The sequence below is a fragment of the Haliaeetus leucocephalus genome, unplaced genomic scaffold (assembly GCF_000737465.1).
Source record: "Haliaeetus leucocephalus isolate CR32 unplaced genomic scaffold, Haliaeetus_leucocephalus-4.0 Scaffold92, whole genome shotgun sequence".
NCBI lineage: Eukaryota > Metazoa > Chordata > Aves > Accipitriformes > Accipitridae > Haliaeetus > Haliaeetus leucocephalus.
Window position 1 is genome coordinate 13172911 of NW_010972528.1, and position 24628 is coordinate 13197538.

Here is a 24628-nt window from a genome sequence, read left to right on the forward strand (position 1 = left end):
GCCGGCGCGGCGCGGGCGGTGGGAGCTGACTGACAGCCCCGCCGCCCAACCCGCGCCTCCGACGCCAGAGCCGCCCTGGGCGCCCCGCCCCGCGTAACTGCCGCGGCGGGGGGCGGCACGCGGGTTCCTGTCAGGACACGGCGGGACTGATGAAGCGCGTGGAAGCGAGCCCGGCCTCCCTCCCGCCCGCGCGCCATGTTCTCCTCAGCGCTTGCCTTGGCCCGCAGCAGCTCCTCCGCCGGCAAGCTCGGGCGCAGCCGCGGAGGGGGGAGGTAAAGTTCGCTCCGGAGCTGCCGCCAGGCCCAGGGGTGAGGAGAGATCCCCGGGGGCGGGGATCCGGAGCCTCCCGTCACCTCAGCTACCCCGCGCTCGGTCAATGGAGCCGTACCCTTGGCTGCCTCACGGCGCCGATGAGGTGCTGAGGGCGGGCCGGGCGACCTCGGCCCTGCGCTTCTCGGTTTCCTGCGTATTTTTAAGCAGGATAATAACGTGAGCAGCAAAAGCAAGCGGATGAGATGTGTTAGGAAAAAGAGCATCAGCAAGATTTTTTTGTTTCCCCATTAATAAAGTTCAAAAAACGTTATCCTCTTGAAGGAGGGTCCTTAGGATGTTTGTTTGTTTTGTGCCTTTTAAAATACAATTCTACACTCTTCTGTGCTGAGGCCACCAGCTGATGAGGCTCAAAATCCCAAAGCCCGTTTGAAAATGATAGGCCATATAAATTATGGAGAACAAAAAGGCTTATTTTGCTGGCTCCCCATTTTTTTTTTTCCGTTTCATATATCTGCTTGTTTTGGTTAAAATTTCTACTGAGTGGTTTTATACCATGCAACAAGACAAGAAATTGGCCCCAAATGCATGGTGGTTAATAAGTAGTTACTGCATATTATGGATTGGTTACTAAGTACTCCTTCCTTTAACCTGTAATAGTGATTTTGCAAAACCCGAGTTGACTCGTCAAGAGGCTTTGATATTACCAGTGCATTTTTTTATTCTCCTGGCTTCTTACACTGAAGCATTTTTCATTTAAATAATGTGTTGCAGGTATCATAGATGAGATAAATGTGTTCCTAGGTTATCTGAAGTGGAAGGATGTGCAATCATCTTCGTGAGTCTGAGCTTTCATTTGTTTCTTGTTTTATTAATACAATGAAACATAGTTTCATGACAAATGGAAGAGCAAGAAATAAAAATAGAAGGTCACCTTAAAGAAAAATTTCAGGACAATATTTTAGCACACATGAAAAAATTATCTTAAGTTTGACATAATTATTTTATTTGTCTGACAAATATGCTGAACTGAAAGACGTCACCCACAGCAGGCCTCACCTGCATCTCTCTGCTTTGCTCCGCTGCTCAGGTACACTAACAGTAGTTTCTGGGTCTCAAGGCACTCTTTATTCTGGCCTACCAATTTTGTTCAGCTTCAGTACTGTTCACAGCAGTGATAAAACCTCATACAGGAGCCTGAAAGCTAACTTGACTGCTCTGAGTCTCCTGTGTTCTTAGCATGTTTAAATGGTTCTCTTCAGCTGAAAGCTATTACTCACATGTTCATACAGTAATAGTAATTTAGAAAACGTGGAAATGAAGGTGAAACAATTAAAAGTCCTGCAGAAGATGGTGTTGCTTTCATTCCATATTTTCTAAGCACAAGAAGGAATACCATATTGAAGGCTTCCAAGAAACTTAATGGTTTTCAGTGTTAATATCCAGTTCTTGACAGGACTGGATATTAAGTTGAATTGAGATTTAGATTCTGCTTTGCAGTGTTTGGTTATGCTGATGAACCAGAGTGATACACAATTAAAGTTAAAAAAAGTAGAAATGCTACTCTTTGATATGATTTGAGGAAAGAAACAGTATGGCTCAGGCTTGCAGTATTTTTGCCTTCAGGAATATCTGACTAAAATGGCAAGTTTCTGTGGCAACAGTGGCTTGGTTGCCATAGTGCTCCATCTTCTTAATTTGCATTGAAAAAATTATAACTCAGGTTTCTTTAAATAAAACTAATTTTTTTTTTTTTTTTTACTTCCCTGTTTAGAGGTGAGCTAAAGTTCAGTATCAAATGTCTTGTGCCAGGAGAAACTTCCTACCATTATTTAAAAGCAAATGAGTCTAATTCCAGGGGCATTGTATTAAGGTGCAGTGATAGGTTAAAATGTAGCAAATGCTATATTTAGATTTTTTCAGGGTATAATTTTATCTGTTGACTTGTACAGTCAGCAGCTCTGATTTTCTTTGCAAATGCATTTTTGTGCTCATTTTTATGTTGCTTGTTTAGGCCATGATCCAGCTCCTGTGAAAGTCAATGACAGTTTCAGCAGACTTCAGTAGGTTTCAGATAAAGTGAAATGTTTATTTGAGCCTAAAAGGTCCATTTGAGAAAGGCCATTGGATGAAACAGGTTGCAATAAGGCCACTCAAGCACATGGCATCTTTACTTCTGACCTGAAGTTACTGTCTCAGGAGTTGCTAAGCAGACAAATCCTGCCAGGTATTTGAGACAGGAGTACATCGCTTAAGTTAGTTCAGCCAACTTATATGTTTGTATGAATGGAGAAGTGTGAGACTATGAAAAAGACTTAATTAGTTTCACTGTATGTTCAATTTGATGTAATTACTGGATGCTGTTTAGAGATGTAGTCCTATTCTCTCCCAGAACCCAGCTCTTCTGTCAGATTTAGCTATCACACGACCCTACAGTAAGTCAGGCTGTCATCAAATCTGACAAAATAATAATTTTTCAGGGGGAGTTGTAATCCAGCTTCCTGCGTGGTAGTGTGATTGTTAGATCAAATGTAGGAAAAGAAGACAAATGTGGAGTGGGGAGGGGTACTACTGCTTCTGGTATCAGTTAGTTTGAATGAATGACACTTGAACCCATATCCTTAGGCTGCATGTTTCTGGATATGGGATAAAAAGAATGGAAAAGCTAGTGCTTCCTTCTTCTCCTGTGGTGTATCTTAGCAAACTTTTGGAGTTACAATATCACTTACTGGATGCTTATTGGAGAATTAGGGTTCCAAGACTGAAGGAAGGGGAGATATATTTTGGTAAGCGCTTTGGGGGATTACCAAAATATTAACAAATTGCTTTATTTCTGCTTATATTGCATACCTCCCATTGCATACAGAGGCTTGAAATAAGCCTGGGTTTACCGTTTTGTGATCTTTTATGACTTGATTTCATTTTAGATTCTATGATGATCTTAATATTAAGGCAAAAATTACTGTTATTATTCAGTATCTTAGCTATACCAAGTTTCTTAGCAAAGCATTAAGAATGATCTGAGAAGAATAATTAGCTCAAGATTAAATTACAATATACTGAAGATGCTGACGCCATCAGAGAAACAATTGCATTTGTTCTACTTCATCAATTCCCAAAATCTCTTTACAAAGACAGAAGTAAATGACTTTGTGCAGCCTTTGCAAAACAGATATATTTCAGCAGCCTGGTCTGAAATTTAAATGTTTGTTCCAAAAAATTAATGAAGTATAATAGAAGATGCACAATCTTATATAGCTGGAGTAATTCAAGTAAGTTAATACAGAAGTACCTACCTGAATTATTCAGTGGTAACAGAGAATATTTGCACAGTGAGGATTTTCATACACAGAACTGGAGGTAGATAACGGCAAAACCGATAAGAAAAGCTGACTTCTTGGGAGACGGTGTGGGGAGGTGTCCCACAGATTGTAAAATTTGCTTGAGGGTTTTAGCACCTAGTATTCTGCTTTGAAAAGAGCAGCAGCCAGCTCAACTCTGGGAACATCTATGTTGCTGAAAGAATTGTAGTTAACTGAAGTTCAGATAACTGTGGTTCCATAGTAACTAGACTCCTAACAGCACTATATGACCCTTTCTCTCTAAAAATACAACACTGTCTGGAAGAAATGAAAAATATAGGAGGCAAAATACATCATATATATGCATTGCTGCAAAATGGCACATGAAAGTCTACTTGGTATAGCTTTGACAATTTGGGATAATGGGGTCTTTAGTTGAAGTTAAGAAATAGGCAGAATGTATCTAGGAGATGGAAGAACAGCCATTTCTAATTTTTCATGTCCTTTTATAAAAGGACGCTAATTCTGTAACTAACTGGACAGGGAAAATTGAAGTTTTCCATCTGACTTTCCTTACACTGATACTGCACTCTTTGGCATTTCCTTTATTCCCATGGAACATTACTTTTTTTTCCTCCCCTTGTTTGTTTGGGCAACTGGCTGTGGCTAATTTGGTGCAATATATACAGCTTCTGCTTCCAGAAGCTGCAAACAGATGTCCATCAGTTATTGCTGCCTTCACAGCAGGTGCCACGATGGATTACTTTCCACTGACTAATTGATATTCATGAAAGGTGTGGCACTTCTAGTGCTTTGTAAACATTTCTTGTTATGGGGACACATGAAGAACAGAACCATCAAATAAGCCTGATGTTCCTAAGGAAGCAAGTTAAAAATCAGAATCATATTTCTAATAAATAACTAATTCTTTCCCAAAAAGCTGACTAGTAGCAAACACAATTTGAATCCAAAGAAAATAGTTTACTAGAAGTTTTCCTGAAGTGGAGAGAAAGACTTAGTCTAGTGATACACATTAGAAAATAGCCATAGCTCCAAACCCTTTGGAAACTTGTGAATAACCATCATGCAAAGGAAGGTAGGTCCTTTGAATGAATTGAATCTTTGATCCATCTTAGAGAATACAGATTGAGTCGGAACTTGCCTTTGCACAAAAAGCACAACAGTCTACCTACCAGCTTTTTGAAAGAAAACTAATACAATGCCAGTCCACAAAACACTTGGATACTTTCCTGCTGAGAGCCTTTAAAAATGTCAGCTGTTTATGTATTTTGCCCTGTGAATAGTGACGTACATTTCATTTGCTGTATATCATAGTTTGACTCTTCACGAAAGGCAAATTAGCACCTTAGATGCAGAGATCCCTTCTTATAAACAAAAAAAAAAACATGAATGAGACTGGGAAAAATAAATTTCCTCTAGGTCTGTTAAAGCAATTGCATTTTCCTAGTTTGGTTGCAGCAGATTCCAGTCTTTGACCTTCCTATATAATCTAAAACAAATACTCAAATGCTAGGAAAGAAAACAAGCTGCAAGAAATGTCAATGAACAGAGGTAAACACAATGAACAACTGTAGGAAAAATGCCATTCCAACTCTCCAACTTCATTTAACCTCTGCTGTTACAGCAGAGGCTAAGCAGTGTGTCTATATATGAAGTTGAAGGGGTTAAACTGAAGATTATGAAGTTAATGTAATTGGACTGGTGCAAAGGCCTATCTAGTTGCTGTAATTGGATCTGAACTCCACATATATAATTTTTACCAGCCATTGCTTACAAAATGGTTCAAGTTAAACTGAAATACATGTTCAGTTAAGGTTCTTACCACTGTAAAAGTGAGTTTAAATTTCTTGAGGACAGCTTACAAGTGCAGGAAAGTCTTCTGGCTTGGTATGAAGTGCTCATGTGTAGAAAAGTAATTATATTCCTTTCCTCCCCCTCCTCCTTCCACTTTCTTCCCCTCCAACAGATGAACAGACTGAGTTGACTCCTGAATTGCTGCATTTAATGTTCCACTATACTAATGTGAAATGAAGTGAAATGACAGTTTGCATTATTATATTGCTGTTCACAACTTAAAGTGAGGGGCTGAAATTTTACTAAAATTCAAATGTAATGCAAGTAGTGGTATAAATGGAACATCAGAGGTATAAACATTCTCTGCCTTACAGCTGTGCAAACTGGGAATAGTTCTGTTAAAGTCAGTCAGGTTTCATCAGTGTACTGTAGTTTCCTCAGGGTGAGTGAGAAAAAAATTGAGACCCCAGCTCTTGCAGGCAGCATAGAGCAGCGTGCTTTGATACACAGTGTCTTTACTAAATGGACACTTTTGCAGGCCGAAGGAATTCAGAGAGGAAAACAGCTAATCTGAGGTATAAGATAACATCTCTTTTTTTTCAGGCTTATCTCTGCTTTTTTCCTGAAACACTCCCTTTTTTATCTTTCTGACCTTTGAACACCACCAAAAGCACCATCTGGTGACAAGGTACCTTGCAACACTTTTCCTCTGATGCTTATATTTGTGTTAATTCACACTCATCATGAAATTTATCATTATAAATCACTGCTAGATCATACCAACTATATCACTGAAACTGCCTAAAAATCTTTGTTTGCAGAGGATGGGGAAAAAAACCCTAAGTTGAACCTTAACTTTAGCTGTTAAAGTTAAAAAGTTAAAAGTTAAGATAGCATGCGGTTTACCAGGCAGAGGATATCTCCACTCTATCAGTGAAAAGAGGAACAAAAAATTGTAACTGATTTATTGAGTTTATTTTGTAAGATTGATTCTTATCTGATAAAGGAGTTTCAAGGACTGTGTATGTAGAGCCAGCACAGGGATTTCCATTACATTCACCCATACCTTTAAAAGTAATTATTGTCAAAGTTCAATTCTCTCTTCTGTTGTATTTTGACTGAATTGGCCTTAAAAATTGTTTTAAGCCTTGTGGTAAGAAATGGAAGCAGACAGCCACTAGATGGCATTTTTAATCTAGCTTTTTACAGCTGTGCAATTTCAGTCACTGTCCTCCCGTTCTCTCAGTCATGACAACTGTGACCCTATTACAAGTTAAGCTAAATCTTGCTGGAGTAGATTCAACTGCTATTTTTCGTTCAACATAGTTGGTAGAAGATAAAGATAGCACATGTTCTAGAATTTGAATGACCTTGATGGAGGAGCTTTGCTGAGCAATGTTTGTGTGCAGAGGAAGACAGTTCAGAAGGAAAACAGAAAAAATGAAGTTTCTGCAAATCCTCAAAAAGTACTGATGCATAGCACAGGTATTTGGCCCTATGAATTACCTTTGAGGGGAACATTTGTACTAAAGGTGCTAGCTAGAATACCGTTAGGAGTTCAGATAAGCAAATTGGTAATAGTTGTTTGAATCCTACGGTCTAACAAAAGGCAGCACTTCATAAATTGATGGTCATGTCTGTTGTGGTTTAACCTCAGCAACTAAGCACCACGCAGCCACTCACTTACTTCTCCCACCCAGTGGGACTGGGGAGAGAATCGGAAGGAAAAAGGTAAAACTCATAGCTTGAGATAAGAACAGTTTAATAAAATAGAAAGGAAGAAACTAATAACGATAATGACAATAATAATAAAAGGATTAGATTATACAAAAGAAGTGATGCAGAATGCAATTGCTCACCACTCACCGACCAATGCCCAGTTAGGTCTCAAGCAGTGATCCCCCCCACAGGCCAACTCCCCCAGTTTATATACTGGGCATGACGTCACATGGTATGGAATACCCCTTTGGCCACTTCGGGTCAGCTGTCCTGGCTGAGACCCCTCCCAAATTCTTGTGCCGCTCCAGCCTTCTCACTGGCTGGGCATGAGAAGCTGAAAAATCCTTGACTTAGTATAAACACTACTTAGCAACAACTGAAAACATCAGTGTGTTATCAACATTCTTCTCACACTGAACCCAAAACATAGCACTATACCAGCTACTAGAAAGAAAATTAACTCTATCCCAGCCGAAACCAGCACATCTGTACATGCAAGTACCAAAATGTAGCTCAGATCAAAAGTGGAATTATTAAATAACAGAAGTTTGTACTGTTATAGTTAATATCTTCTGAGGGCTTCAAACCATACTATAAATATAGTACACAGTCCTTGGCTTTGATTATCCTCATCTCATGGACAACAAGATAAAATAATGTTGGTAAAAGAAATAAAGGTGTTCTTGCTATAAGGCTCTCAAGTTAACTATATTTCAACCAACATATTAACAAGTCAAGAATCTGTATAAGGAATACAAATGAATATGGTTCCTTGTACCTCTTCCAGAACATTATTACTAGAACTTTGCTAAATGAGAACAAATCACCAGTGAAGCTCTTCATACTACCCCTTCTGAAAAATAACTTAAATTGTTCCTCACCGAAAGACTTAAAATCACCAGTTTTATTGTTATTGGTTCTGCTATGTTTTTTTCTGGTAGACTGTATTTTCAGTTACAGGGAAAAGACAATACAGCAAAGCTTAATCTGACCGAATACTACACCTTCATCATACTGATTGCATTATTCATAGAGTATACAATAAAATTCACTATTTGATATTATACTTGATATTTCTTCTTGCAGTTTGCTTTTGTAATCTCAAAATATATTAAGTGCATTAAATTGTAAAATGTAGTATATAGCTTTAAAACCACAGAAAATTTAAATATTTGTACTTTTTTATTGGATGACCAGGGTTTCAAGAAATGACAAAGAAAATAAAAGGCTTCCTTTTATATTTTGCTTCACTATAGTAAAAATATATAAGGTTCTTTAATCCAACAACTAAGAAAACCCCTGTAGCTAAGATAAAATTTATTTCTGAAGTAAGGTATAGTTTAGTTTCTCCCAGAAACTGAATACCTTGGGGGATTCAGCATTTAAAGCTCTTTATGACAGCTAAACTTTTACAATAACCTTGCAAGCTAAACATTATCCTTCTGTTGCTCATGAGTAAACCACCCTTAAATAAGCTTAAGTACTGTGTTCAAGGTCACAGAATGGACACATTCTGTGGATAAATAAGATTTTCATTTTATTAGACTGAGTGGTTGTAGCAGGGAAAAAAAAAAACGAGACAAAGTTTTGAAGATAAGTTGAAGATATCAAACAGCATTTCTGTTAATGAAAGTCCAAGAAAAACAGTGCTGGAAGTAGAGAGAGGTAGATCTATTAAAAAAATAAAAGACAAAGGGATGCACACTTGATTTTAAAGTCTCATTTATTTCATTTGTTAAAGAAATTAAGATACATGAAATAGATTTTCTGCAATACCAGTTTGTATTACTAGCAAAGTTACATTCATAATAGCTAAAAACACTGCATTTAGTAATCATTTTCTGTTTTCTTTAGCATCTGCTATATAAGAATCTCACATTTAAAACAATGTTGAATTAGCCCTCACAACATCCCTGTGAGGTAGGTCAGCGTTACCCTCATTTTATAGAAGATGAAACTGAGGAACAGAAAACTTCAAGTCAGTGTACCAGAATAACTTAGAAGAGTTAGGTCTAGAATTCTAGTCTTCCATTCCTTGTACTGTGCTTCACATTTAGTGTCTTTCTCCCCTTCTGAAAAAGGAGAACAGCCCATAGTAGCTGCTGTTCACCACCACTCCCCGCCCCCCCTCCCCGGGTAGTGACAGATAACATCACTGTATTTAGTACCGGAGACACAAGTCTGAATTTTGCCACTAAGCTGCAGAAGCAGTAACACTAACACATGGCTTTTCTAAAGCAACTTTCTTTTCAAGTTGTAAAGTGACTCAGGACTGATGATCTGCAGGGAGAATCCCTGAGAGACTGCCATAGTGAGGGGATGATTTGTGCAACAATGCACATGCAGTGCAGTCAAGGTCTACCCATGTTAAGTCCCTAAAGTAAAGAAAATATCTACTTTCTTTAGGGCAGACAATGAAAGAGGTCGTATTGCAGAGCAAACCACTTCACTGAGGTAGAATTTGAATAATTAAGAACCACAAAACACGTACCTGAATTGTTACAGATGTTCTTTTCAAGAAAATTGACAAGGGCATTATAGTTATGTATGCTGCATGGGCTAAACGAACAAATGTCTGAACAACACTGTGCAATAAAATGGCCTGCTTTTAAACACAGCATTTACATTGTTATTTTAAATTCGTTATAAAATAGCATCTTAGAACAGAAACTTTAAAATATATATATGTAGTGCCTACTTGAGGTGAGTAAAGAACTTTTTTCTAGTGCTACTCATGTGCACTGTCAGACAGCAAGAATACAGTGAAAGCAATCTTTAAATCAGACAGAGCTCAGCAAATACTAACAGGAGACCAGTAACAAAAACTTAAGTCCAATTTGTCCAAAATTCTTGACTACTGTTTCACCATGTATTAAATGAGACAATTAGAAGTTGTGGCCACCAGTGCTAGTAGATCACTACATAATTTCCCATATGATATTAGGCGGGATTTTAATTTCATCTTAGTTTTTAGAGTTTCAGGTCTTGGAGAACATTCTAGTTTACTTGACTATCCCTTACATTAAAAAGATCCCATTTCTCAAAAGAATAAGCAATTCAAACAAAATATAAAATCAAAAGATTGTCCCCCTCCAAGTAGAGTATTCATGGAAATGGCTATCTTGTGTGTTCCATGAACAATCTGAAGACCAGAGTTTCTGTCTGTAGTATCTCAGATGTGGAAGCTCTTGGATATCTCAGGGCCATTATCAGTTTTCTTCAGGCCTTGAAGGAAGCTCGAACTACTCTCCCCTTAAGAGGCTGAGGTGGGCGAAAATTATTCACCATTTGGATCCTCTGGTCTTCCTCGCTGGTGAAGAGGAGCATGCGGAATTTCTCCAGCTGTAAATTCAGGTGAAATAATTTACTGCTTAAAAGGACAAACAATGTTTTTTAGAAAAGGATCAAAGGAAAGTATTCAGTACATTTTAATCTGTTAATAGAACAGTTTCAAGGAAAGATCCTAGAGAGTATTAACAGAAAAAACAGAAGCCCTGATTATTCAACAGGCTGATTATTCACAGGCTAATTGTCTTAACTTAGCCTCATTGCAAATCAAAACAGTCACTGCCTGTTTATCCAGTGTTGACTCCTACAAGAACTGGGAGGTTATCAAAACTTTACCTGTTTCTCAGAAATTCTGATGGGTTCTTTCAGCACTATCCATGTCACACTCTCATTAAGGGGAGGTGTTGTCAAAGAACCAAGGTATGTCCAATAATCTAGACTCAAAGGCAGGAGACATTTGGGGTTGAAGCTTCTAAATTGAGCTTTTGTTCCCTGGGGAGGGAAAAAAAAAAAAAAGAAAAAATCAATACTTGAAATTTATCTTTTTACTTTTAAGTGCAGGCTAAAGAACTCTTTGAAAGAGAAAAAAATGCTCATGTAATATTAAGAAGTAGGGGAAAGGAAAAGTCAATAAAAGCTTGGCTGCCTTATAAAAACTGTTATCCAAGAGTAGCATGGCAAGTGTGATGCCTGCTGCTGGCTTACTGGACTTTGAGTTCTTGCCCCATTGCCTCTACCAAAGTTCAGCTCTTGTCACAAAAGGTCTAAAAATAATGCAGGAAGTGTATTCTGTATATAGTGTTCAGTATGGGCTATGGGTAGTATCATGGCAAAATTCCTTGTCTCATTACTTGCTATTTTCTATGCTATGCTATTCTATTTGAGTAGAAAATTTGAAACTATGGAAAACTTAGCCTCAAACAGTCATTGTCTGCTAGGACAAATATTGGCTTTAAAAAAAAATCAAATGTTCAAGTCTAAAATTAGAGGAAGGTAGATCAACAAAAAGACCAGTAGAAATAGAAGGAGGTGCTACCTAAAGTAGTAGCACAGTCTAGGGCAATATTTTTCAGCCTGTAGGAGTATCTGAAAGGTACTTAGTCACTCAGAAAGCACTTGTCCAACTGTCTGTAAAACTGCACATAAGGAACAGAATGAGCAGCTTATTGCCAGTGCTTATCCCCCAAACCTGCAGACCTTCCACCACTACAACTGAGGGATAACTATTTCTTTTCTGCAAGGGGAAGAAATCACTTAAACAAAGTATCATTTAGTGTATCTGCAGTCTACATATTGCTATGTAACTGCCTTCATTTCCCTTCATTCACAAGCATGTACAGAGGAGTGAGAAGTAATATGCCCACTGAAGTATTGTAGTTTATAAAATATAGTTTATTTTACATATTAGAACTTATGCTTGTTATAGAATGCATTAACCTCATGTAAATCCAGAAAGGATAACATTTGTAGTTGTCTGATCAGTCTGCACTTGAGAAAGTGCAGCAGGTATCAATCTTCAGCAAAGCTCTGAGATACAACTGGTTAAAGACCACCTTCAGGTACCACTGTAAAAATAGACTAGCTCAGGACCTCATTAAGATTGTCCTCTGACAGAGCTTTCCAGCAGAAGATAGACAGCCAGCTTTGACTTGTTCAGGGCTAGGCTCAATAGAAAAGGATTATTTTGCTGAGTGTAAGAGCTGAACCTGAAGGGTCATGAGGCTTTTGATTTTAGATACTCTGGGAAAGGTAGAACCTTAGAATGATCAGCAGAGTCAGCATAGCCTTGGGAGGCACCCAAGATCAGGCAAATAAGATGAACTTTGGAGAGGAAGAGGAAAATACAACTACAGTGATGTTCTAATGATGGGAGGATTTGTGGTGGGTGATTTTCCTTTTTTGTCTCAAACACATATATGAACTTGATTTTTAAAGGATATCCCAGAAACAATTAAATTTAAAGAGCTTAAAACTTACTTTAAATTTTACCATGTACAAAGCATCAGTGAGTCTGTTCATATTGACATGCTCTTTCCCAATCTAAAATAATGGAATAGACAGGTTAAATAAAAACAACTGTAATTATGCTTTGAATAGGTGTTTTCTTATCTGAATCTCAACATTCCTACTAAAGTTTAACAGCAATTTGCAATGAGTTACTGCTTCCAGTAAGTCATCTGTTTTCCTTAAGCACGTCTTAAATATGTGGCTTAGTTCTCAAACACTTGACAGCATGATGCTTTTCATCATGTAAACATGCTATTTTTGTGATTTTTACCTCCAAGAAAACACCAACTACTGCCAAGCCATCTGGAGCTGCTGCTGCTTCTCCAAATGTTGCATATTTTCTGGCATTCCAGTGAACTAAGTGGAGCTTTAAAGAAAAACAACAAATAAGAATTAAACAACTTAGTGATAGAAGCTGTGAACATAGGTTGTCTCATGTTAACAGGCACTAACAGTTGTTCAAAACAGCATGTACATTTTGCTCCAAAGGCATCTTAGGAAAGATGAGAAGTTCAGTCTTTTGGACCAGCCCATAAGCATGGGCAGACACTAAAAAAAGTTTATATATATCAGACTGTATTGGGTTTGCACAGCAAGGTTTTGGTAGCAGGGGGGCTACAGGGGTGTCTTCTGTGAGAAGGCGCTGGAAGCTTCTCCTACATCCAACAGAGCCAATGCCAGCTGGCTCCAAGACAGACCCACCACTGGCCAAGGCTGAGCCCATCAGGGGTGGTGGTAGCGTGTCTATGATAACATATTTAAGAAGGGGGGGGGACGACACAGGACTGCACAACTGCAGCCAGAGAGAGGAGTAAGAATGTGAGAGAAACAACTGTGCAGACACCAAAGTAAGTGAAGGAGGGGGAGGAGATGCTCCAGGCGCCGGAGCAGAGATTCCCCTGCAGCCCGTGGTGAAGACCATGGTGAGGCAGGCTGTCCCCCTGCAGTCCAGGGAGGTCTGCAGGGGAGCAGATATCTACCTGCAGCCCGTGGAGGACCCCATGCCAGAGCAGGGGGGTCCCCAAAGAAGGCTGTTACCCTGCAGGGGACCCACGCTGGAGAAGTCTGTGCCTGAAGGACTGCAGCCTGTGGGAAGGACCCATGCTGGCGCAGTTCGTGAAGAACTGCAGCCTGTGGGAAGGACTCACGCTGGAGAAGTTCATGGGGGACTGTCTCCCATGGGAGGGACCCCACAGTGGAGCAGGGAAGAGTGTGAGGAGTCCTCCCCCTGAGGAGGAAGGAGCAGCAGAGACAACGTGTGATGAATTGACCGCAACCCCCATTCCCCAACCCCCTGCCCCACTGCTGGGGAGGAGGTAGAAAAAAATCAGGAGTGGAGATCAGCCTGGGAAGAAGGGAGGGGTGGGGGGAAGGTGGGGTTTTTTAAGATTTGGTTTTATTTCTCATTATCCTACTCCAATTTGATTGGTAATAAATTAAATTAATTTTCCCCAAGTCGCATCTATTTTGCCTGTGACAGTAATTGGCAAGTGATCTCTCCCTGTCCTTATTTTGACCCATGACCCTTTCGTTATATTTTCTCTCCCCTGTCCAATTGAGGAGGGGGAGTGATAGCGCAGCTTTGGTGGGCACTTGGCATCCAGCCAGGGTCAACCCACCACACAGCCTTAATTTGAAACAAATCAGGCATTAACCTGTGACCTAATTTCCCTGGTACAGGCCTTCATCCCATGAAGCACTATGCTCCAGTACTCATTGGTAGATTCCAGGATGCTATGCTACTGTAGTATTTGGGATAGAATGTGCTGGGAAAGGCCTGTGCCTTGTCCTAGCTTTGCAGAACTTTCTCAAGAGCCCCCAGATGAAGCCATTTCTAAGCTATGGATAGCACCAGCATGGTCATTTAATTCTTATTGAAGTCTGTACTGACCTAACCATGGTGAGTAAGCAATCAGAATCCTAAGGGACAACCAGTCCCCACTGCAAAGTCATTTGTCAACAGCTTTTACATGAATTAATCCCATTTGTAAAAACACATCGTTACCTCACAGGGAAAAGGTTTGCCATCTATTGTATGCTCCGATCCCTGGCTGTGCTTTGTCCCCCAGTGAAAGTGAAACTGCTTTAGTCGAAATGGATTCTCAAAGGGACCACCACTGATTGCTAGGCAGGAAAAAAAAAAAAAAAAGGAAAAATCTTAAGCATTCTGGCTTTTTACCTTCCTGTGAGTAAAAACTAACCACTTTTGGCACAACAGTGGAAAAAAGCCAGCAGCATCCCCAGTTGCCAATATGAAAGTGATGCACCATCCAGACATTTAGAAGGGTTGATTTTGTAATGGAAAGCACCTGAATACCTGTAAAAAATTAAATTAAAAACATTGAGTAGCTACTTGTACAGAATTCTGTAGCTTTTTTGAAAGAGTGTATTTGACATATGAAGATATGGTAGCCATTATTATGGTTATGCTTTTCCTGTAAAACACAATAAATCCAAGTTGTATATTAAAAAATAAATCACAATTTGAAACTCATGTACCTAAAATATTTTTGACAGTACTACTTGAGATTTTGTGCAAGAGTGTAGATAGCTGAACTGTGTACCTGATAATCAAGGTAATAATTTCCTCTTTAGAGTGCCTTTACTTCCAGTGGAGTTTACCTATACTCTGTTTCCTTTAAATACCTGATCCCATAGAAGAGGTAATATAATAGCTTGTACTTTACATGACACCATTCAGAATCTCAAATCACCTTATAAAGATGAGGAAATGCTACAGAGAAACTTCACACATCATTTAGAAATAACACTTAAGAACAGATGAATATTTAAGACGCCACGTATAGAAGATACTTTATCAACAGCATCAGTAATCCTCCTGTAACTTTATATGGCACTAAATCAAATAAATTTTGCCCAGACATGAAAACCTGATCAGTCTTATATTAAGAAACTTAAAATTACATTTAGTATCTGTAAAGTACTTATCCTCAGTGTAATCCATATAATTTTATTTAAAAAATTAAAGCTGGGGCTTACACAGTGCTACCACATGTGCATAGCTCCAGCTGGCTTTTATGCAGGAAACTGGCCTTGCCAAAGCAAAGGTTTTAGTATTAAGAATATAAGTATCTCCTAGTATGTTTTTCTGAACTTAGCAATGGAATGCATCACCTGTCTCAAATATTAAGTAATCTAGCTATGATGGGTTACTGTCAAAATTCTGTTGTGCCATTTATGCAGAGCTGTGAGTCACTAGATCTATTTCAACACAACTAAAAACACTTTAAACCATGTTTTCCACTCCTAGCAGTCTTCCTTGAAAGCATTATTAAAACAAGGCGTGTGCTTAGTGTAGAAAGGGCAGAGGTCCTAATTCCTGCATGTGCTCTGAGTTTGTATCTCTAAATGCAGAGTAATAGATGATGTTCTTAAACTTCTAAAGCTGGTTAAAGTTCACTGTTCTGTAGATATTGTTCAGCTTACAATTGTACGAAAGTAGTTAGCAAGCTGAGATAACACTTCCAGGTATATTTTACAAATTCTCTTTGTAGGGTAACATGCTTGAAGGATCTGTGTAGTAAGATTTTGGAAAATGCACATCCAGTCTTCAGATTCAGTAAAGACACTCAAAAACATGACCCTTCAATTAGGCAGTTTCTTAGATTCATTCCGGAAGAGAAATTTTTAAACAAAATGGCTGGAATTTTAACCCCCAGCCCTTATTTCAAAGTGTTACAAGCACAGACAAGTCACTCCACAGAAAAAGTAACTTGTTTTGAGTATCTAGGGTATCCTATGTAGCTAGAATCAGTAAACACACCCAAATGGAAGACAAAAATTAGCTGAGAGGTTTAAAAATTGTTCAGTTGTTTGTGAGGGTTTTTTGTTTGTTTGTTTTAAATGCACTCTTTCCATTTCCCAGGTACTTTATCATCTCCATTTGAATGCTCTTCCCCTACTCCCCAGATGTAAAAGCAAGGTCTACCATGGAAGTAAAATTAGCAGCAGTAATCAATCACTTAAATCATGTATATTCTCTGCCAAGAGCTGAGACAAGAATAATATACAATTGCAGATAGTCCAACATCCACAAGCTGCTACCAACTCAGAATTCTATAATTTCTGTAGAAACTGAACTGCTATGAGGCAGGGAGGAAAGAAAAAGATGCAAGGTAACAGTGACTGGTCCAGATAGTCACTATACCAAGTTGTATGATTATGGCTAGGCTGTATGACCTGATCTCTGGTAATCCTCTTCTCTTCCCTACCCCTGTGGATGGACACTGGGCAGTGAGCCAGACAGACCTGGCATGTGCGTTAGCATCTTTGGTTTGGGTTATCATGGCAACAGGGCAGTGAGGACTGTACATACCTACTCTACATGCTGGATGTGATCTAAGAGTGCAGGAGAGATGCATGGATTCCCTGTCTAGCAAACTGACAACCCCGATTTAAAAGAGAAGCACTGCAAACAAACCTCTGATTTTTGTGATGCAAGAGCTTTTCCTAATGCAGAAATGCTATTCTGCTGTGCAATATTGCATTGCTAGAGAGACTCAAGTGACAAGAAATGCGAGGCTCAAGAACACAAAATATAAAGGGCTCTGGTCATATGTCTTGTTCTGAACTGAAATTATACATCATATAAAGTATACTATACAGGATGTACTTAATTGTTTCCCCTCACTAAGTCACAAAATGGTACTCCACATTAGTTGGCTGTGTGTTAGTCTCACCTGTCTTGTCATCAGTATCTTCAAACTCAACCATAACTGAATGGCCATTGTTGGAGATGTTGAGAGATGTACATGATTCATAGGAGATAATAAGTGGCTTCAGATTAGGGTCATAAACTGCTCTTGCAGAAACTATATCAATAGGTGACTGGCGGTTCCCTTGGGCAATAGGATAAGATTTGTGCCACTCTGAAGGTCCTTCAAAAGGAAAGAAAGGAAAGCACCATTATTTTGTTCCTACTATACACAAGATAATCATTACAGGTTTTCATGAGACTTGAAGTAAAGCTTGCTGAGCAGAAGTGACTTGAAAGTTTGGTATTTGAGCAGTCCACTTAAATTCTAAGCTGGTGGGTTTTTATTAGCCCAAACAGGCTGCAACAAGATGAGGGATTCAAATACCTTGAACAAAACACACTGAGGAAATCACAGCACATCAACAGACTGCTGTATCTTCAGTTACTTGTGCTACTAATTTTCTGCAGAGTTTGTAGTTACATTGCTAAGGTATCTGAAAACCTTCCAAGGTGGGTGCAGATGTAAACACACTTGCATGCGCACATACACTCCCCCAAAGAAACAGCATTTAATTCTTCCTGGGAAAGATAGTGTAAAAGCTCCAGTGATTCAAATTAGATGCAGATGACTCAATCTCTTAGCTACTGACTATGCAGTTATTTTTAAAACCATTTTATGACTGCAGTAAATCTTTGAGGCAGCTTCATTCTACACTCATGCCCATTATGGTATCTCTCTACCCTGAGTGAAGGGTACATTGTGATAATTAACATTTTTGGACTTCCTGACCCCAATAGAGTGGGGAGAAACACCAATTTAATAACACAGCTCTCTACTGCCAGAGCTGGAACATTCTTATCCCGTTTGAGATAACAAAACCTTATCTGTATCAAAGAAATGCTTATTCTTACAACTTCTTTTTCTACTTTGGTATGGTAGTGCAAGAAGCAATTAAATTCTTCTACTGCTTATGTTCCTAAAGTATTAACAGTAACAATTTTATTTTAAGATTCTCAAGAGGCACATTTTTAATTGTAGCATTCTCACATACTTTCACAAGTGGAAACTGTTTTAATCAAGCACAGGTATTTACCCTCCCTGAGTTTATGTAACAAAAACACTGATCCATTATACTCATTTGTCTCTGGCATTTTCTGAAAAGCTGATCTTACAGAATATCTTTGCTCAGCCTGCCTATAAAGCAGATTTAGTATTTAAATGCTGTTACACAAGCTTAGGCAATACCATTTGTCTCTTATAAGCTTCATAAGAATATGCATGGCTTTATTACTACTACTGATACGCCCAAACACATAACACTATCTACTAGCACTAACCAGCTTCACTTAGAATTCAGACTTGCTTTGGGACTCACAGAAACTAGAATAATTGCTGTTGAGAGGGAGAGAGAGACTGGCTCCTGAAGGTTATGCGAAAGACTCTTGTTGGACACTCAGCAGCTAAAATAATTGCTGTCAAAAGAGGGAGACACTCCTGAAAGTTATGCAAAAGACTGTTGTATTGGACAACAGCAGGCACTCATCCATCCTTCTCTGTAAAGGATACAGGTGCTATAATACACTATTATGGGAATCTTTCAGTAGCTTCACATATCCTCTCACTCTGTGACACACATTCTTGGAGGTGGGAAGCAAAGGAGGATGACTAAATTAAAAAGTGTCAAATCATAAAGCATAAATTGTTCCATAACAGATTCCTGATACTGATCTGTACAATTTATTGATGTTCTAGAAATATATAACATATACCATATTTTAGTCACTTCGATGGAAGCCTAGATATCACATTTCAACAGCTGCACAGGATCAGAAGATCTATTACTGTTCTACTAAATCTTCTTTACTTAAAAGAATTGCTTTTGGAGAGACAGACACGGTTAATCCTTTTCATAACAGCTTTTGGCAAAAGGACCCATCTGTAATATTTGCCGCCCGAACCCCCCCCCCCCCAGTACTGCTTCCCTCCTTTTAGGAGCACTGATTGCAACAAGGAAAGGCAGCAGGCTTAAGTTTGTGCATCTTTTGGTGCCACTTTCTGGGTGCTATTTATTATCAATAAGGTAATTCATTACCTGCTGTATATGACCGATGCTTGCAGACATTGAAATGCAGGCAGCTCTGCAGGGCTCAGGCAACAGTTCTAGAAAGAAAACGAGTGGGGGAAGATAGAGAGATGCAGCGCAGAAATGCCATAACCTACCGTCATCCTGCCCATATCCCCAACCGTGGTGGCCAGTCATTACAGGGGAGCTGCACCCCGCTTTGCTCTCAGCTCTTTGCTCGGGGCACGGCTGCTTACCTGCCTTTATAACGGCTCACCGTGGGATGGGGTCAGCCCCTTAAAGATACAGAGCAGCCAAAGCGAATCCTGCAGGACAGGGAAAGCACCGCGCTCCTCCTGCTCTGCCCCCGGCGTTGCTGCGCCTGCTGCTGCTCGCTCCGTTGGCTCACTCGGCACGGGAGAGGGAAAATGGGGCACCGAGTAACTGAAGCAAGTCCCAGGACTTAGAGAGGAACCGACACTGTCCGGGTGGCATGGGGATCAAATTTAGGGAAAAGGAGGAGTATTCTCCCATTCTACACCACGAAGAAGCAAGAGCTGTAACCTGCTCTGAGCATCAGGGCGCAGTAACGCGTGTGCAGATTGTAAGGGGAGCTGCCCTTCTCACTTTTTTGTTCTGCAGGGGAAACAGCACCCAGCTACCGCCTCTCTTCTCTTAAACACGCTCTCCAGCTGCAGAAAATGAATGATGTTTCCACCTGCTTTGTAACGGAAACCTCAGAATCAGTGCTTAGATGATATGGAGAACATTCTCATCTCAGAAACAATTACTTGTGCTACTTTGGAAAAAGGTAACAATCACACCAGTTAAGACCAAATCGGCAATCTGATTTGTTGTTGGTAATGCTAAAGAAACTTTTTCAAAAGACAAAAAAGAAAAGTGTGGTTATATTAGGGAACAGAACACAGCAGACTGGAGAAAGGAGCTGATTTGTGAAGCCTCAGTTGTCTGGTATGATCCAGTAGTTGCCTGCACCCTGCTAAACCATGAAGAGGCTACAATGAGATACCCAATCTGCAGCTGTAAAATGTCTTAAGACATCTTTGTGGCAAGAAAAATGTCTCCTTGGTAGTAATTTTGTTAGATCTGAGGAAATGCTGTCTGTCAAGGCTACATTTTATAAACATATTGATTTTCACAAAGACAATAGCAAACAGAAGTAGGGATTCTTCTATTATGCAATCAAGAAAATGGAAGAAAAAAAGCAATGAAAGCATTTTATGCAACTTTTATATTGTGGTACTGCCTTGTAAGTATTCATGTCCTTTTTCAGGAGTTTTCCATAGAAGTCAGCTGTAAAAACTTTGAGATTCACTGGTGCAAGCTAAATCACTCAATAAGGGATGAAACAGCTCTAAAGGTGGCCACAGAGTAGTTTCTGCAACGACTTACTCAGGTCGACTTCTCAATTTATTTCTGTTAAACTACTGTGATCTACTCAGGTCCCTGCATAGGCCTGACACACACACACCGGGCACTGACTCTGCAGCTGTGTCTGTGGCCAAATAGTCTGCACACACAGGTCCTCATGGTGACTCAAATACTGGCAGTAGTACAGCTGCGCTGCCACTGGGTTAAAATACTTTGCTGCTTACTAGGACAAATGAGCTTTGAGAAGTTGTGATGCTTTGGTTCTTATTCTTGTGTGGCTCTGTGCTGTGTTTGTAGACAGGGAAGCTAGAGGTAGACAGAGTCAGTCAGATGCAAGTAGTCAGGAAAGCTTTTCTAGACCATGGGAAATAGTACAAAAAATACCAACTTACCAGCAAAAAGAAGAAATGGAGGAGGAATTTTGTATGTTAAAAAGCAGATTATAGATTGGGGAAAAACCATATGCAAGGTAGAGAATGCTGGGCAAGTGTTTTCAAGAGAAACTTGAAAACCGAGGCTCAGATCTCGCTCGCAGGGCAGAGTGCCACTGAAGTGGCCCAATGTCTACATGCATTTGACACCGTTCACCACTTTAGCATTTATCTTCTCACATTCAAAAACACATAGATGTCTACATATGTGGATTACAAAGGCAGGGCATAGGAAGAGCTCTGAGACAAGAGAAGATGTGCTGAAGACATGGCAGGAAGTGGACTCCACAAAATGGAGGTTTAAATGGTTTGATTTAGAAAAAGTGAAAAAGGGGAATGACAATACTTGAGAGGAAAGAAAAAAATAGCTTGAATAAAGTTTTAGCTATAAATGATAGCCAGTGTGTATGTGACAATTTTATGTGCTTCCCCATCCAATCAGCCTTCTTTCTTTTTGAGGAAAATATTAAGTTTTCCTTAAAGCTAGGGTAATACTGCTGCTTATACAAATATCACATTAGTCTGTAACCCTGATGCTTCTTGATATTGGCTGCCCCTAAGAATGGATTTTCACTGATTCTGTCCTCAAATTATCATTTATCACTTCAAAAGTTGTGGTAGTAATCTAATTCTGATCTCAATTTTACTAGCTTGAATCAAGGAGATCTCTCATGAACTTACGGAAGTGAGAACAACAGAGTGGTAGGTGCTTAAAGGGTGGATTTCTCCAATGCTGAGCTAAAAGTGAAGCACTCCTGATTTCCACAAATTTCTCATGGGCTTTGACTACATCTCAAAAGTGTCTGCTTAGCAGTGAATGATAGGAAGACATAATTCCATCCACTACAGTGAAGCATTTCAAGCTACTTAAAGAACAATACTGTCTTTCCCAGTCTTCATACTTACAGTTTTATTCCTCTCTGACAGTAATCATGAGTGAACAGAGGAACAGCTGAGGACAAATACATGGGTTCTTCTGAACCTGTCACTATGTTGTGATACAGAACTAACAACAAATGCTTCAGTTTTCCCATCCCTATGTATGGAATAATTTTCTTCATGATTTAATTTGAGCTCCTTTTATTAAAATTGCTACATAAGAACTAACCATTACGGTTAGAAAGCTTCAAGATTGGCATGCCAAATAGAAGTTGAACATAATAAGCTTTGCAGGCTTGAAGAAATTGGATTTTTGAATCTCTAAGGCAAGTTGTCTCTATAATACAGATCTGGAGTCATTGGGAGGTATTTGCACAACGAGATCATGTCACTTAAGGATAATGCTTTTGCTATATATTACTGCATCACTATAGAGGGGCAGAGCTGCATTTTAGAAGATGCAAAATGAAAGAATAGTTATTTGTTTCCAAGGTGTATGGCTAAATGGCACTCTAAGTGTATTTGCTTAAGTAACTTGGCAATCATCTGAGCTTATTATGCTGAGCATCTTTAATAATGGCTACATACATTTGAATGAGGTGTCATGTGCCTTCTTTAATGCATACGAGTGTGTCTGATGTGTCATTGCCTATTAACAAAAATATGGGAGAAATACAACCAGTTTGGGCACAGGCTGCTCACTCTAGAGCCTTTGAAGTACAATAGGTAGGAGCAGATTAAATGTTAAAACATTCATCACTCCAGAGCTTGCCTACACCTCAGGTTCTTGAAAGAGTATCTGGTTTATCCAGGTGGCTCCTCTCTCTTCTTACATTGCCATTACTAATGCTGGCAGTTTCCAAATGGGAATTATACTAAGGTGACATCTGTTCTTTATGTGTGTGTTAAAATAATTTATAATGAATACAGAGACTGCACAAAAATACCTCACAAGGTACACATAAACAGGAGAGTGTACTGCCAACACTAGACATTAAAAAGCAGCATCATTCCAGGTGTTTTGTTTTTTAAAATTTTTTTAGTATTTTATTTTAAAATTGAGTGCCTACGCTTGTTGATTGACAACAGAAATTTCAAATTTTATATTCTCAAGTTTTTCTTTGCAAACATAAAAACATGATGACTGTATATTGAGATTCTCATGCAGCCAGTGTAACTTCAGGAGCTGAAAGTGGTAATCCTTCTCCCACAGCTACACAGTGAGATTCAGGAGATTTCTCAGGGAAAGAACTCAACATTTATTTACTGGGAATCTCCTCCTGGCATAAGGAGAACAAAAAAAACCAAACCAAAATGGTCCCTAAGCAAAGAAGGGATTGAGAAGAAAAGGACAAAAAGGACATGCATAAAATTAACAGACAATTTTGCAAGAGAAAAACTTGAATAAAATATGGGCCAAGAAGAAAGAAGGAATTTATTTGGAACATTCTTGCGGAAGTGGGGCAGAAAAAGAAGAACTGGATACCTGGCTCCCTGGGAGTTTCCCAGCCTCCACATGCCATTATTTATTATTCCTTGTCTTTGACTTTTAAAGCTATACACACTTGGCTGCTTTACACCAGAAATGGGAACTACATTTTGGAACCAAGTCTGAAGTAATAATTCTTACAATTTATGGTTTTACCAGTTGAAACTGTATAATTGTAGCAGATAGCAAGAACAGAAAGAGACAACTTCTGATTTTGGTAAACAAAACATTCCTACAAATATTGCAATAGTCACAGAAATGTCAACAGAATGAAGGATTTACTGTGACACAGCAAACACAAAGCCTGAGAAAAATGAACTTTGGAGGAGATACTGTATATGGGAAAACAAAAGAGGAAGCACTATATTGTATTACAACGTCACCTGCAAGGTATAAAACACCAAATTATAATCACACTGTTGCGTACTTCATTCCAGCAGATATGGAGCAAATAAAATTTACTAAAGAGAAGCAGATAAAAAGGACAACAGAATACCCTTTTATGGGCTAACAAATCAGCTGGAACGATGCACACATTTTAGGACCTCTCTTTTGTTGTTGAAACTTAGTGCCAGAGACGTTGGCTGAAATTTTTAAAGAAAGTTTTCTCTTTTTTTGTACACTTTCATAGTACAATCTATATCGATCCTATGGGGAAAGGTTTTCGTAACAGAAGTACATAGACACAACACATTCCAGACTTTATTGTCTCAATACTAAACAGAAATAATTGCAATAATGTACACCACCTCTGCAAAATACATCTAAACTGATTTTTCTGAATGCAGGCATCTGCAGGGCTTCTGACTCAGACTGCTGTAAAATGCTTCAAAACTTTATAGCAGAAAGAGGGTTGAGATGGAGAGAAACACCCATTTTGAACACAGATTCCGGGAACGGTGTCTTTAGAAGCATGCACCTGAAGAAAAGAGCATCCTCTGTTTCTACGCTCGTGGTTCCCATCAGCTTCAGTGTTCCCCAGAGAGATCAAGGCCTGCCTTGTCAGCACAGGTTTTTTCTACCGGTTTCCAAACTGCCATCTCAAACCCCACTGAACAACGACGGCAGCTCCTCTCGTCGCCCGACCGTCGGATGTGGCGAGATCTCCGTGTCAGAGCAAAGGAATGCTTTCACCTATCCACGCAAGACAGAGGCAGCGCCCGCGACTCACAAAAGCAGCCACGGGACGAATCCTGCAGCCCCGCAGCCCAGCCTAAGGCAGCCCCCGATACCGGCCGGGAAGCCTCGGGCCCAGG

At 39.5% G+C, this 24628-nt stretch overlaps 2 protein-coding genes across 2 annotated transcripts in view; one reads left to right on the plus strand and one right to left on the minus strand.

Moving 5' to 3' along the window:
• Positions 1–10289: 10289 nt before the first annotated feature.
• On the minus strand, positions 10290–19410 carry CA7 (carbonic anhydrase VII). Its single transcript, XM_010585139.1, has 7 exons — positions 19340–19410; positions 17102–17299; positions 14407–14525; positions 12673–12768; positions 12372–12434; positions 10731–10886; positions 10290–10448 (listed from the first exon to the last, which is right to left on the minus strand). The coding sequence occupies exons 1-7, from the start codon at positions 19377–19379 to the stop codon at positions 10326–10328; spliced, it is 795 nt and encodes a 264-aa protein (XP_010583441.1). The 5' UTR covers positions 19380–19410; the 3' UTR covers positions 10290–10325.
• A 4875-nt stretch (positions 19411–24285) lies between these two features.
• Positions 24286–24628, plus strand: part of NAE1 (NEDD8 activating enzyme E1 subunit 1) — a 15210-nt gene continuing 14867 nt past the window's right edge. Inside the window, exon 1 of the mRNA XM_010585244.1 lies at positions 24286–24590. Within this exon, the coding sequence (XP_010583546.1) occupies positions 24286–24590 (305 nt within the window). The remainder of the gene's footprint in view (positions 24591–24628) is intronic.

Excerpts from the sequence above, each read along its gene's own strand:
- CA7 (XM_010585139.1), bottom strand. The coding sequence starts at position 19,379 with ATGACTGGCCACCACGGTTGGGGATATGGGCAGGATGACG. Across the intron at positions 14,526-17,101 it reads AGATACTGATGACAAGACAG|CAATCAGTGGTGGTCCCTTT; the intron begins GTGAGACTAACA and ends TTTCCTGCCTAG. Across the intron at positions 12,435-12,672 it reads TAGTTGGTGTTTTCTTGGAG|ATTGGGAAAGAGCATGTCAA; the intron begins GTAAAAATCACA and ends CCATTATTTTAG.